This window comes from Phyllobates terribilis, unplaced genomic scaffold, assembly GCF_046119375.1.
Source record: "Phyllobates terribilis strain yellow unplaced genomic scaffold, ASM4611937v1 Scaffold_5__5_contigs__length_657084704, whole genome shotgun sequence".
Taxonomy (NCBI): Eukaryota; Metazoa; Chordata; class Amphibia; order Anura; family Dendrobatidae; genus Phyllobates; species Phyllobates terribilis.
Genome location: NW_027362765.1, coordinates 54,759,881 through 54,773,899, shown reverse-complemented (window position 1 = coordinate 54,773,899; position 14,019 = coordinate 54,759,881). Strand labels below are relative to the sequence as shown.

At 41.4% G+C, this 14,019-nt stretch overlaps 1 protein-coding gene across 1 annotated transcript in view; it reads left to right on the top strand.

Moving 5' to 3' along the window:
* Nucleotides 1-1,182, top strand: part of LOC141271962 (uncharacterized) — a 54,798-nt gene extending 53,616 nt beyond the window's left edge. The window contains exon 7 of the mRNA XM_073682216.1: nucleotides 80-1,182. Within this exon, the coding sequence (XP_073538317.1) occupies nucleotides 80-861 (782 nt within the window). The 3' untranslated portion in view covers nucleotides 862-1,182. The remainder of the gene's footprint in view (nucleotides 1-79) is intronic.
* The last annotated feature ends 12,837 nt before the right edge of the window (nucleotides 1,183-14,019 follow it).

The window sequence follows — 14,019 nt, the reverse complement described above, 5'->3', positions numbered from 1 at the left end:
AGTCTTTCTTATTTATTACAGACTGATAACCAAAATAAAAGTGATAGAAGAGATATTGAGCACATAATAACAAACACAGGGAAGAAGTTATTTTCATGTAGAGAATGTGATAGATGTTTTACTGTAAGATCAAACCTCATTAAACATGAGAGAATTCATACAGGGGAGAGGCCATTTTCCTGTTCAGAGTGCAGCAAATGTTTTAACCAGAGATCAGATCTTAATAGACATCAAAGAATTCACACAGGGGAGAAGCCATTTTCGTGTTCACACTGTGGGAAATGTTTTACAGATAAATCAAATCTTGGTAAACATGAGAGAAGTCACACAGGAAAGAAGCCATATTCATGTTCAGAATGTGAAAGACGTTTTAGCCAGAGATCAGATCTTGTCAGACATCAGAGAACTCACACAGGGGAGAAGTTGTATTTGTGTTCTGACTGTGGGAAATGTTTCACTTTGAAATTGTATCTTGAGGAACATCAAAAAACTCATAAAGCAAAGAAATCCTATTCATGTTCAGAATGTAGGAAATCTTTTTCTCGAAAACAGACTTTGGTTAAACATCAGAAGAGTCACACAAGGGAGAAGCCATATTCATGTTCAGAATGTGGGAAATGTTATAGCATTAAATCAGCTCTTGCTACTCATCAAAGAACTCACACAGGGGAGAAGCCATATCCATGTTCAGCATGTGGGAAATGCTTTAAACAGAAATCAGATGTTGTTAGACATCAACGAACTCACACAGGGGAGAAGCCATTTACATGCCCACAATGTGGGAAATGTTTTTCTCAGAAATCAAACCTTGTCGACCATCAAAGAAATCTACACAGGGGAGAAACTACTTTCATCTTCTGAAGGAATGTTTCTTCAAATTAAATATTGTTCATAATCAAAAGTCACACATACGTAGTGATTTTGATGTACCATATGTAAAAAAAATAAATTTTAATCAAAAGTCAATTGTAATTGATGATCAAAAAGGTCAAATTCTTTTCACTTTTTCTATAGACAAATGATGCAAAGAAAGAAAAAAAAAAAGGTAATTTACAGTCAAAGTATAGTCTCGGATAATATGTAAGATAGAAATTTAGAGCACTGAATGATTAAGAAAAAATACAAAAAAATTGTACGCAGGAGTCAGATACTGTATCTAAACATCAAAAATGTAAATATCAACCATAGAGAATATTCCATATTAAGATAAATATTATATCAATATATTTATATACTTTGTTAATAAATCGTTTCTTTTAAAACTTCAACTTGTGTATGGGCATTTAATTTTCTTTTAGATGTGGTATTTTTGCCTCAGGACTTATGGAGTTGACAGAGACCAAGAAGGCATTTTGTGAAAGGAGAATTACAATATATACGCCAGACTTTATGTTGAGGCACAAAAATCCAAAAGCAATTTTGTAACTGAAGGCCTTCTGAGAGACTTACAGTATTTTGCAGATTATAAGATGTACTCAAAATTTTTGGGTGGAAAATAGGAAAAAAACATTTTTAAATAAAATAATGTTGTGTCTTATATTGCCCTTTAACGGTAGTTTACTTGGGGGCTGGCTGAGATGGAGAAGGGTCACAGGAGGCAGGGTCACTGCTTCAGGAAACCAGCTTGAGCGGGGCGATTTGGAGTCCCCTTTCCCATAGATTTCCCTGCAGTGGTCTCTGGTAAAATGGCCGCCTGAGTCGGCACTTGCGCAGATTGAGATCTCGGGAGCCACTCACCGGCACCAACATCTTCTGAGAGCCCAGGCTCTGCAGCATCGCCCTTCTCCTTCTGCCACCGGCCTCCTGAAGTAGTGACCCTGCCTTCTGTGACCCTGCTCCACCGCCCACCGGTAAGCTTCAGATTATAAGACGCACCCCCAATTTTCCTCCCAAATTTGGAGAAAAAAAGTGCGTTTTATAATTAGAAAATTGTAGGAAATGGAATGGCTTTCATTTACCGTATTTTTCGGACTATCAGACGCATCTGACCATAAGACGCACCTAGGTTTTAGAGGAGGAAAATAGAAAAAAAAATGTAAGCAAAAGATGTGGTCATGATGTCCTGTTAAGAGGGAGGGTGTCTGCTGCTGACACTTATAGGGGTAATGTCCTCCAATTCTGTTAATATCCCCCATCCTGGTATATGTCTCCCTCTTTCCTGTTATACGTGGCCCTCATCCCCATCCTGATATGCATGGCACCCCAATCCTCCATCCTGGTATGAATGGCACCCCAATCCCCCATCCTGGTATGCATGGCCCCCTCATCCCTCTTCCTGGTATGTATGGCACCCTTCATCCTATTATGTATGGCCCCCAGTCCCACCCATCCTGGTATGTATGGCACCTTCATTCCTCTTCCTGGTATGTATGGTACCTTCATTCCTCTTCCTGATCTGTATGGTATCTTCATTCCTCTTCCTGATCTGTATGACACTCTTCATCCCTGTATGTATGGCCCCCTCATCCTGGTATGTATGGCCCCCTTCATCCCTGTATGTATAGCACCCCTCATCCTTCATCCCTGTATGTATAGCCCCCCTCATCCTTGTATGCATGGCCCCCTTCATCCCTGTATGTATGACCCCCTCATCCTGGTATGCTTGGCACCCCCTGATCCCCGTCACGCTGCACAGAAAAGAAATAAACAATCATACTCACCTCCTCTCTCCTCCAGCACTGTGTTCCGCTCTGTGCCGGCATAGTCACTGCTCCCCACGTCGGGACTGCGTGTGTAGGGAGCAGTGACCATTCATTCTCCCGGCTGCGCTTGGCGGTCAGCGTACCTGCTATTAAAGGCCATGAACATTCACCACACCCACACCCATGGATGAGGGGGGCCATACGTACAGGGATGAAGGGTGCGATACATACCGGGATGAAGGGTGCCATACATACCAGTAGCCGCACTGCTGGCACAGTGTGCCGGTTATTAAGGGAAATTAATATTCACCGCAGTGAATATTCATTTTCTTTAGTAGCGGGCACAGTGTAGGCTGCAGCAGGCGGCTGCTGCCTCCTGTGCCCCTCTACTCCGCCACTGTCGCTTCCCCCATGTCCCCAACCACCCACAGCCACAGTATTTATGTATATCGGACTATAAGACGCACCCCCCCACACACTTTCCTCCAAAATTTGAGGAAAAAAGTGTCTTATAGTCTGAAAAATACGGTAAGTACAGTATTTCAAACAATTTTTTTTCTTGCAAATGGGAAATATTTTCACACAAGGAGTCCTTTATTTATTTATTTTTTACATATGTGAAGAAAATCTTATTTTCCCTTAAAGGGTATATGTCATCCCCATAAAATGTTTTAACAATTGAAGAAATGTTTTAAAAAAATATATATATTTTTTAGTGGTATAAAATATGGAGAATAATTTGAAAAGTTTTCATATTTTCCACTTTTAAACATTAGGGGGACCAGCTGCTGAAATTTGCCATGAAAACCTAGTGCACTGCCAACTTGCATTACAACTGCTGTAAATGTGGGCGGGGTTTGCTCACATGTGTCTGATGTCTCCTCCCTTTCTGGGCATATGCAAAAGGATAACAGAGGATGAAGTTTGGGATCACAGTGCAGAGACATTACTGGTGACTGCAATGTAATACTGAGATGTGGACAGTGTCATCGAGGACGGCCGGCGGCATAGATTCTGTTAGTTGGTGATGCTCACCGTATTACAAATGAGGATTAGATGCGTGGACTGCATCACACCATGGATTTAAATACTTGGCCTGTATCATGTGCTGGGGTTGGATACGCTAATTATATCACGCATTGAACTTGGATTGGATTGTTCTCACCGCTGGAAGAAGTCTCCGCCTTGCGCAGTACTCTCATCGCTTAGAGCAGCGACATCTCCAACTGTGAGAACAGTGCGGTAGCCTGACGGTAGTACAATGTTGGGCTGCCGATCACCGCTCAGCCCATCATTGACCTCCGCTCCTTGCATCCCGGCATTTCCGACCACTGCCTGTATTAAAATAATTGATTACGGTATATAAATAATGATTAATACAAAAATAAAAATCACAGCACCTTCCCTTTAAAAAAAAAAAAAAAAAAAAAGGACAGTCTAATATTTTTGACTCATTTGTTTGCTCTTTTTTACTTTTATTTAAAATGAATGGAAAAAAATGGGAAGTTCTGAAAGATTCACAAACTATCAAGCACCAATGTAGTTATTCCAATCAAACCTTTCCTAGGGAAACAGGTTCACTCAATTATCCTGACCAGAGGAGACATTTATTCAGGAATCTTTACAAATTCTAATTTATTTGCTTTGTCTGAAGGGACTTTATTAAATCCCAATTTGACCTCCAGTAATAAGTGGAGAGCACATGAGAACGTAATAGTATGTAGAACTCTAAGAGATAAATGCACAGGAAGCCCTTCTAGCCAGAAGTCATGTTTGATAATTATGAAGGACAAAGCAGCTCCAAGGAGAAGACCCTTCAATGGAACAAAATTGAACCACTTGGAGAAACGGTTGACAACCATTCCGATGCACGAGCAGTCAGAGATAATTAATTGTCAATGTATAAAGCAACCCGTCTGTACGCAAGCATGACAAACTGAGTACAAAGTGACATTCTGTGCTGCTGAAGGCCATCAGTAGTTACTCATTATAAGTGCACAACTTTTAAGGAGAAATATCCTTAATTTTTAGTTTATTTAATTTACTCATTTTATATAGCACCATTAATTGCACAATGCTTAAGGCTATGTGCTCACGATGTGTATTTGAAGAAGAAATTTCCTGAGTGTTTCTGCATCTCCTTGGCAGAAAAAACGCATGCGGATTTCACATGCGTTTTTGATGCGTTTTTTTCATGCGTTTTTGAAGGGTTTTTTTTAAGCGTTTTTGTACATGAATGAATGCTTTTTGGAGCTAAATAAAGTTATTTGGTGGGACATTGCTTAAACCCTTGGATTACTATAAGAACTGGGGTGAGTATATTGGTTCATTTAAATGATTAAAGAATGTGTCTGTTGTATTTCAAATAAAGTGTTTACTCTGTGTGTTTATTTAACTCTTTACTTTAATTAAGTTTGGTCATGAAAAAGTCTGATTAACACCTTGACATAACCAAACAAAAGAGCTGTGTGTCAGCTAGTCCCATACACCCAATCTTCATTAGCATTTCTATTCTTATCATTTATGCGGCTGCTGTGAGCTGTTATTTTTAGCCTGGGAAGGTGCCATTAGGCAAACATGGTCCCTGGCCATAATGAACATTTCACAGCTGGTTCGTTCGCCACTATGTTCCCACGAACAGCACTCAGCAGCGCTTTGGACACAACGTATTTTTGTTGCGTCCAAAACGCGGTGTTTTAATGCCGCACATTTGTTGTTGGTACAAGTGAATCCACCCCATAAAATGACACTTCAATTGGTCAAAATCTGCAGCGGAGACTGGCATGTCTGCTACAGAAATTGACATGCTGCGGGTGAGTTTGGGTATGTGGCCATGATCAGGAGCCACTGCAGGTTTGACGCTGCCTGTTTATTCAGCGTCAAACCCGCAGCGTCCAGATGTTACAGCATAGTGGATGGGATCTCTAGAAATCCCATGTCCACCATGCGTGCATCAGAGGCTGCGAATCACCCCCGGACACTGACATGCAGTGTGTCTTTCAGGACTGCAGCATGTCAAATTCTCTTGCGGAGTCGCTAGTCTGCGCACTAGAAATTTGACCACTAGAAAGTATAGAATGCGGTAACTTCCGTGAACACACGTGGATTTACCTGCGTTCAATTAAATGCAATGTTTTGGATGCAGAAAAATTTGCATCCAAAGCGCTGCTATGTCTGAATTATGGGCACAGAGCCTAAAATTAAAAAAAAATGGCGTGGGCTCCGGCGTCATTTTTATAAGCATCAGAGGGAAAGCAGACCACTGGGGGCTGATACTAGTAGTCGGGGAAGGGGCCATTAGCCAACAATGTTCCCTGGCTATTAATATCAGCCCACAGCTGTTTGTTTAGCCTTTACTTGGTAGATTTAAAAAAACTTGTTTTTTATTTCATTAAAGTACTTTATTCTGGTTGTGTTTTTATTGAAAAGGCGGCGACTATTTTACTACGCAGTTACTAATGGGGGCGACTGCCCATTTTGCTTGCCAGTAAGTTGACTTTGAACCTGGAAAAAACTATGAAAACCCTTAGGCTAGGGTCACATGACCGTTTTTCTCTCATCTGGTCCTTTTCTGCTAATCGCACTCTGTTCAGAGTGTGATCTGATTATCTCGGATGTGGAAAATTTAAAAAACAAAGTTTCTCCATTATGTCAGTCTATGAAAATCAGACAAACTCAGATGTCATCCAAGTACAGACTGATGTTATTTTACGGACCATAGACATGAATGGGTGAGTGCCATCTGTTTATCGGAGGCAAGTCGTGCACGCTGGGTTTTTTCCTCGGACCGAATTGGTCAGAAAGGTTTGCCACCTCATTGAATAACACTGGTCTGAGTACAATCCAATGCTTTGACAGATCACACTCAGACCGAAACTACGATCGTCTGCACGTCCCTTACCCAGATTCCTGTGATGTGTCACTTTTATTAGTACAGCGGTCTGCAAATGCATTGGTGAAATGCGCGTCAGGTGTTTGGTGAGTGAGCCTTACTATGTCTATACACCTATATGCACTTTATGTAATCTAACTTATGGGGAGCTATATCAGCAGGCACTAAAATTGGAACCATGATATTACCTTATGCTGGGATTAAACTTTTCTTGCACTAGCTATGTAATGTGTATATACAGGTGCATGTCACTTAATTAGAATATCATCAAAAAGTTAATTTATTTTAATTCTTCAATACAAAAAGTGAAACTCATATATTATATAGAGTCATTAGAAACAGAGTGATCTATTTCAAGTGTTTATTTCTGTTAATGTTGATGATTATGGCTTACAGCCAATGAAAACACAAAAGTCATTATCTCAGTAAATTAGAATACTTTATAAAAACAGCTTGAAAAATCTTTTAAAAATCCGAAATATTGGCCTACTGAAATGTATGTTCAATAAATGCCCTCAATACTTGGTCGGGGCTCCTTTTGCATCAATTACTGCATCAATGCGGCGTGGCATGGAGGCGATCAACCTGTGGCACTGCTGAGGTGTTATGGAAGCCCAGGTTGCTTTGATAGCAGCCTTCAGCTCGTCTGCATTGTTGGGTCTGGTGTCTCTCATCTTCCACTTGACAATACCCCATAGATTGTCTATGGGGTTAAGGTCAGACGAGTTTGCTGGCCAATCAAGCACAGTGATACTGTTGATTATAAACCAGGTATTGGTACTTTTGCCAGTGTAGACAGGTGCCAAGTCCTGCTGGAGAATGAAATTTCCATCTCCAAAATGCTTGTCGGCAGAGGGAAGCATGAAGTGCTCTAAAATTTCCTGGTAGACGGCTGCGCTGACTGTGGTCTTGATAAAACACAGTGGACCTACACCAGCAGATGACATGGCTCCCCAAACCATCACTGATTGTGGAAACTTCACACTAGACCTCAAGCAGCTTGGATTGTGGCCTCTCCACTCTTCCTCCTGACTCTGGGACCTTGATTTCCAAATGAAATGCAAAATTTACTTTGCAGTTACTTAGTGTGTTAATGACTGCCTTCTGGACATCTGTCAAGTCAGCAGTCTTCCCATGATTGTGGAGCCTACTGAAACCGACTAAGGGACCTTTTTAAACGCTTGGGAAGCCTTTGCAGGTATTTTTTTTAATTATTCTAATGTACTGAGATAACTTTTGTGTTTTCATTGGCTGTAAACCATAATCATCACTAACAGAAATAAACACTTGAAATAGATCACTCTGTGTGTAATGACTCTATATAATATGAGTTTCACTTTTTGTATTAAAGAACTGAAATAAATTAACTTTTGATGATATTCTAATTTTATGAGAAGCACTTGTAGTTTGCTTGCCTTGACATATTATTCATCACAGTAATCGCCCAGACTCAGCTGTACGATTACTGTGAGCAATAATATGTGAAGGGGAGTACTTAGACATATTTTTTTTTATATTTGTACTCACTTTAGTCTTGGCACATTCTTTTGTTGTATCGGTTTTCTATTAAACAACAAGCACCTAGTCAGTGACACATGGCTGGAATCAGGGTCTCTGCCCCTACATCTTGCTGCTCTCAGATTAAAAACATTCTAACAGATTCCCTTTAATAGCCAGTAGTTCCCACCTCCTAATGCTGCATTCCCCTCCCACCCCCCGTGATTTCTGGAGTGAATATATGTGAAATTGTAGCTTATCCTCCCGTATTAGTAAAAATAGTGGAATCTCTTGTTGGGTGAAATAAATCATTTTACAATTTTTTTGACAATGAGTCAACAGTGAAGCCAGGAAGTAGGTTAAAGGGAACGTTTCCGGTCCGATAATGCTATTAAACTGCAGATATAAGGGTTATTCTGCACTGATGCACTGCAGAATCGGTTGTCGGTCAAAGTGCCGGGGCGTGCTTATAGCCACCGCTCACAATGCTGTGTGATGACTGTAGCCTGTACGATTGGAAGCCAGTGGCCCGGTACCTAGCTAACCCTATATCTGCAGGTAATAGCATTATCTGACCTGACAGGTTCCCATTAAGAAAGTATAAAGCAATTAGTAGCCGAAATTGGACCAAGAGACCCATAATAAATCCTTAACGGATGGGTATTTTCCCTACATCAAATTGTTTCAATTCTAGTGCCCCCAAGCTGAATTGTACCACTGCATGTGATCTTGCCCACAAATACAGTCTTTTTAGACAAAGATCCATGCTTTTTTATCTAATTACTAGTGATGGGCGAACCCGAACAGTAAAATTTGGGGTCCGTACCAAGCAGTATTCTTGCACGAACTTCCTCAGGAAGTCTGTGTTACTGTTCGGGTTTGGTACCCCGAACACCGGGTGTTTCCCACGCTGTCATCTGCATGACAGTGCGAGAAACACCAGTGTCTCTGATCGGTGGTAAGATCATTACCGCCGGTCAGAGCGCTGCGGGCTCACACTGTCAGATAACAGCGTGAGCCCGCAACTGTGACCGGCTGTAAAAAGCTTACAGCTGGTCACAGATGTCGGCTGATGAGAGAGTACTACTCTCATCAGCCTATGTCTGCTGTCGCTGATGGGAGCATTCATCAGCCGTCGCCTGTGCTCAGAATAAAAAAAATAAAATATATCTTGAAATAAAAAGCATTATACTCACCTTAACGCCTAATCCCTTATGCCCTTGTCCCCTATAAAAGAGAAAATAAAAAACCACCATAATACTCACCTTAACGCTTAATCCCTGATGCTTAAGCTTTTTGCCACCAGTCAGCTGCGGGCTCATCTGACAGCGTGAGTCCGCTTCGCTCTAACCGGCGGTAACGATCTTACCACCGATCAGAGCCCATGTTTCCTGCACTGTCACGCAGATGACAGTGTGGGAAGCCACAGATGTTCGGGTCCCCCATTCATATGAATGGGGCCCAGGTTCGAGCTCGGGTACCGTTCTGGAACCCGAACCAAACTTTTTTTTAGATGTTCAGCTGAACCCGAGCATCTACGGGTTCGCCCATCACTACTAATCACCCGACCAATTTTGCCCCGTTTGATCCTATCTGGGCCGCTTTTGGAAATCAGGATGCTGAAACATATCGATGAAATCCTGATGTAAGGAAACTTTTACACACAGTAGCAGCAGCGGCATCCAAAACAATACTTAATCCCCAACCCCATCCATAGAAATTGTTTTTGGAAAAACTTGCCTTTTTGATGACGATGGGCTGGGTGGAAGCGTCTCTTCAAAAGGAACAGGGTTCAAGATTTCTTTGACTTTTGGGAGAGTTTTATAGAACTTTTACCTTACCACATTTGTAATTCCTTGCAAGATTGTTGAAATCATGTGGTTGGTCCGAAACTAAAAAGGAATTGATGGGAGATCCTCCGATTTTGTTACTTCAGTATTCTACAAGAGGTTATGGAGACACATAGCCACACACCACGAGGATGAGGTCCTCTACTATTACTATTTCCTACAATCATCATAATTCTCCTTGATGGGAGAGAGGAGGAAACATGGGCAATTATTGTTATTGGCGCTCATTTGACACCACTGTTAAAGCTTACTTTGTTCAATAAACTATTGCACAGTAATTTATATTATGTTGATACCAGTTTTTTTTTATAGCTTACTTTTATTATAAAATAAAAAAGTTAAAAAAAAAAATTTACGCAAATAGAAAGACCCATAATAAAGACATTTTAATATATAAGTAAAGGTACAATAATGGAAACTGCACACCCAAAAATAACAATCACGATGTAGGAATTAAAAGTACATCAGAATTAGATGTCCACCCATCACCTCATACGACTCTGCCTGATAAGCTCGTCATAACTGAGAGAACTTAGAACAAGTGTGATGTAATTACAATCTGACAGCGGCATTTAACATCATAAGTCCCACCCATCGGCGCACATGTCACATGAACGCGGGTCGCCGATGGGTTGGCATGACAACACAGGGTCTGTAGGAGACCCCTGTAGTTGTCATTTCCAGGATGCTATGAGCCCCGCCCAGCGGTCGGCGCTCATCGCAAGTGAGGTAAAAAGTAAAAAAAAAAAAAAAAAGTTTTTAAAAATATGAAAAAAATATAAAAGTTCAAATCACCCCCCTTTCGCCCCATTCAAAAAAATATATATATACAGTATAGAACAAAAGTTTGGACACACCTTCTCATTTAAAGATTTTTCTGTATTTTCATGACTATGAAAATTGTACATTCACACTGAAGGCATCAAAACTATGAATGAACACATGTGGAATTATATACTTAACAAAAAAGTGTGAAACAACTGAAAATATGTCTTATATTCTAGGTTCTTCAAAGTAGCCACCTTTTCCTTTGATGACTGCTTTGCACACTCTTGGCATTTTCTTGATGAGCTTCAAGAGGTAGTCACCGGAAATGGTTTTCACTTCACAAGTGTGCCCTGTCAGGTTTAATAAGTGGGATTTCTTGCCTTATAAATGGGGTTGGGACCATCAGTTGTGTTGTGCAGAAGTCTGGTGGATACACAGCTGATAGTCCTACTGAATAGACTGTTAAAATTTGTATTATGGCAAGAAAAAAAGCAGCTAAGTAAAGAAAAATGAGTGGCCATCATTACTTTAAGAAATGAAGGTCAGTCAGTGGGAATTGGGAAAACTTTGAAAGTGTCCCCAAGTGCAGTTGCAAAAACCATCAAGCGCTACAAAGAAACTGTCTCACATGAGGACCGCCCCAGGAAAGGAAGACCAAGAGTCACCTCTGCTACTGAGGATAAGTTTATCCGAGTCACCAGCCTCAGAAATCGCAGGTTAACAGCAGCTCAGATTAGAGACCAGGTCAATGCCACACAGAGTTCTAGCAGCAGACACATCTCTACAACAACTGTTAAGAGGAGACTTTGTGCAGCAGGCCTTCATGGTAAAATAGCTGCTAGGAAACCACTGCAAAGGACAGGCAACAAGCAGAAGAGACTTGTTTGGGCTAAAGAACACAAGGAATGGACATTAGACCAGTGGAAATCTGTGCTTTGGTCTAATGAGTCCAAATTTGAGATCTTTGATTCCAACCACCGTGTCTTTGTGCGACGCAGAAAAGGTGACGGATGGACTCTACATGCCTGGTTCCCACCGTGAAGCATGGAGGAGGAGGTGTGATGGTGTGGGGGTGCTTTGCTGGTGACACTGTGAGGGATTTATTCAAAATTGAAGGCATACTGAACCAGCATGGCTACCACAGCATCTTGCAGCGGCATGCTATTCCATCCGGTTTGCGTTTAGTTGGACCATCATTTATTTTTCAACAGGACAATGACCCCAAACACACCTCCAGGCTGTGTAAGGGCTATTTGACCAAGATGGAGAGTGATGGGGTGCTAAGCCAGATGACCTGGCCTCCACAGTCACCAGATCTGAACCCACATGTGTTAATTCATAGTTTTGATGCCTTCAGTGTGAATGTACAATTTTCATAGTCATGAAAATACAGAAAAATCTTTAAATGAGGTGTTTCCAAACTTTTGGTCTGTACTGTATGTGCACATATTTGGTATCGCCACGTTCAGAATCGCCCAATCTATCAATATAGAAAAATAATTAATCCGATCGGTAAACTTTGTAACGCAAAAAAAATCAAAACGTCAGAATTAAGTTTTTTTGGTCGCCACAACATTGCAATGAAATGCAATAACGGGCGATCAAAAGATCATATCTACGCAAAATGGTATCAATAAAAATGTCAGCTTAGTGCGCAAAAAATAAAGCCCTCAGCTGGCCCCAGATCCTGAAAAATGGAGACTTTTTATTTTTTTTTAACAAACATTGGATTTTTTTTCACCGCTTGAACCTATACATTTTTGGTATCTACGAACTCGTAATGACCTGGAGAATAATAATGGCAGGTCAGTTTTAGCATTCAGTGAACGTGGTAAAAAAAATCAAAAAAAACCCCACAACTGTGCAATTGCACTTTTTTTGCAATTTCACCGCACTTGGAATTTTATTCCCGTTTACCAGTACACGATATAGTAAAACCAATGGTGTCGTTCAAAAGTATAACTTGTCACGCAAAAAGTAAGCCCTCACACGCCCATCTTAACGGAAATATAAAAAAGTTATGGCTCTGGGAAGAAGGGGAGCAAAAAACGAAAGCGCAAAAACGGAAAATGGCCCCGGGTTAAAGGGGTTAATTAAATCTCCTGAGTCCCCCCATATACTGTAATAATGGCCCCAGCATCGCTGATATGAGCAGGCGGTCATGTGACCACTAGACTCTTTAGACTTCTCCCAATTCTCTTCGATTGAGAGAAGAGAAACCTTTCTAGTTGACGCGTGCAAATAGCAAACGTGATCGCATGACCGCCTGTTCCCACCTGTGATATTGGGGACTTATGACAGCAGGTGCACCCTGTAATGACTTGGCTGAGCAAGCTGGGGACAATGATGAGGACAGCGTTCAGCACCCAGTGCTTGGGAACAGCGCTAACTCTATATCACATTCATATCAGGATGTGTGAAAGAGGCCGAAGGGATCTTTCAGACGAGTGTGTTCATCAGTCCGTTCTCAGATCGCAAAGCATGGACTCATTACGTTTCTCCTGAACCGAGCATGACAGTCTCACAGAAATATATGATGCTGTCATTCTCGAGTTGGGAGACACGCGGCCAGTCTGTGCATTGTGATCCGACATCGAATCAATCACGAACGTCTGAAAAATCCCTTAGTCCTCACTGAGACATTGTTTTTTTTCACGTATGAGAAAAATGTTTCATCAGTGTTTATGATCAGTTTCAGCAGAGTACTATCTGAGTTTGACCCAAGTTTCATCAATTTTTCTTGGATGAGAAACAAAGTAAAAAACGTTTCTCTAACCTTTCTTATCAATCCATGAAAAAGCAGACAGCACTGGCAGGGCCGGCTTCAGGTTTTTGTGGGCCCTGGGCGAAAGAGTCTCAGTGGGCCCCTTTAACACATACCCCAATTCATGATGCACATATACTGCAGAGAAATATACATATAGTACAATGCAAAGATTTCACTTCTTACATTACATGAGCGATATCTATTGTAAATTCTACAATAACTCAGAAGCCGGCGGATTCTCTCAACGCACAGTGCAGACAGGATAGTACAGTCCTCCATACAGTATTATGGGCCCCATATATTGCTCCATGCAGAATACTGATCCCCATATAACGCTCCATACAGGATACTGGTCCCCATATAACGCTCCATACAGGATACTGGTCCCCATATAACGCTCCATACAGGATAGGATACTGGCCCCCATATAACGCTCCATACAGGATACTGGCCCCCTTATAACGCTCCATACAGAATACTGGCCCCCACGTAATGCCCCATGCAGGATGTCACCCCCCCCTTATATTTCCCCATGCAGGATGTCACCTCCCCCCCCATATAATGCCCCATGCAGGATGTCACCTCTCTCCCCCATATAATGCC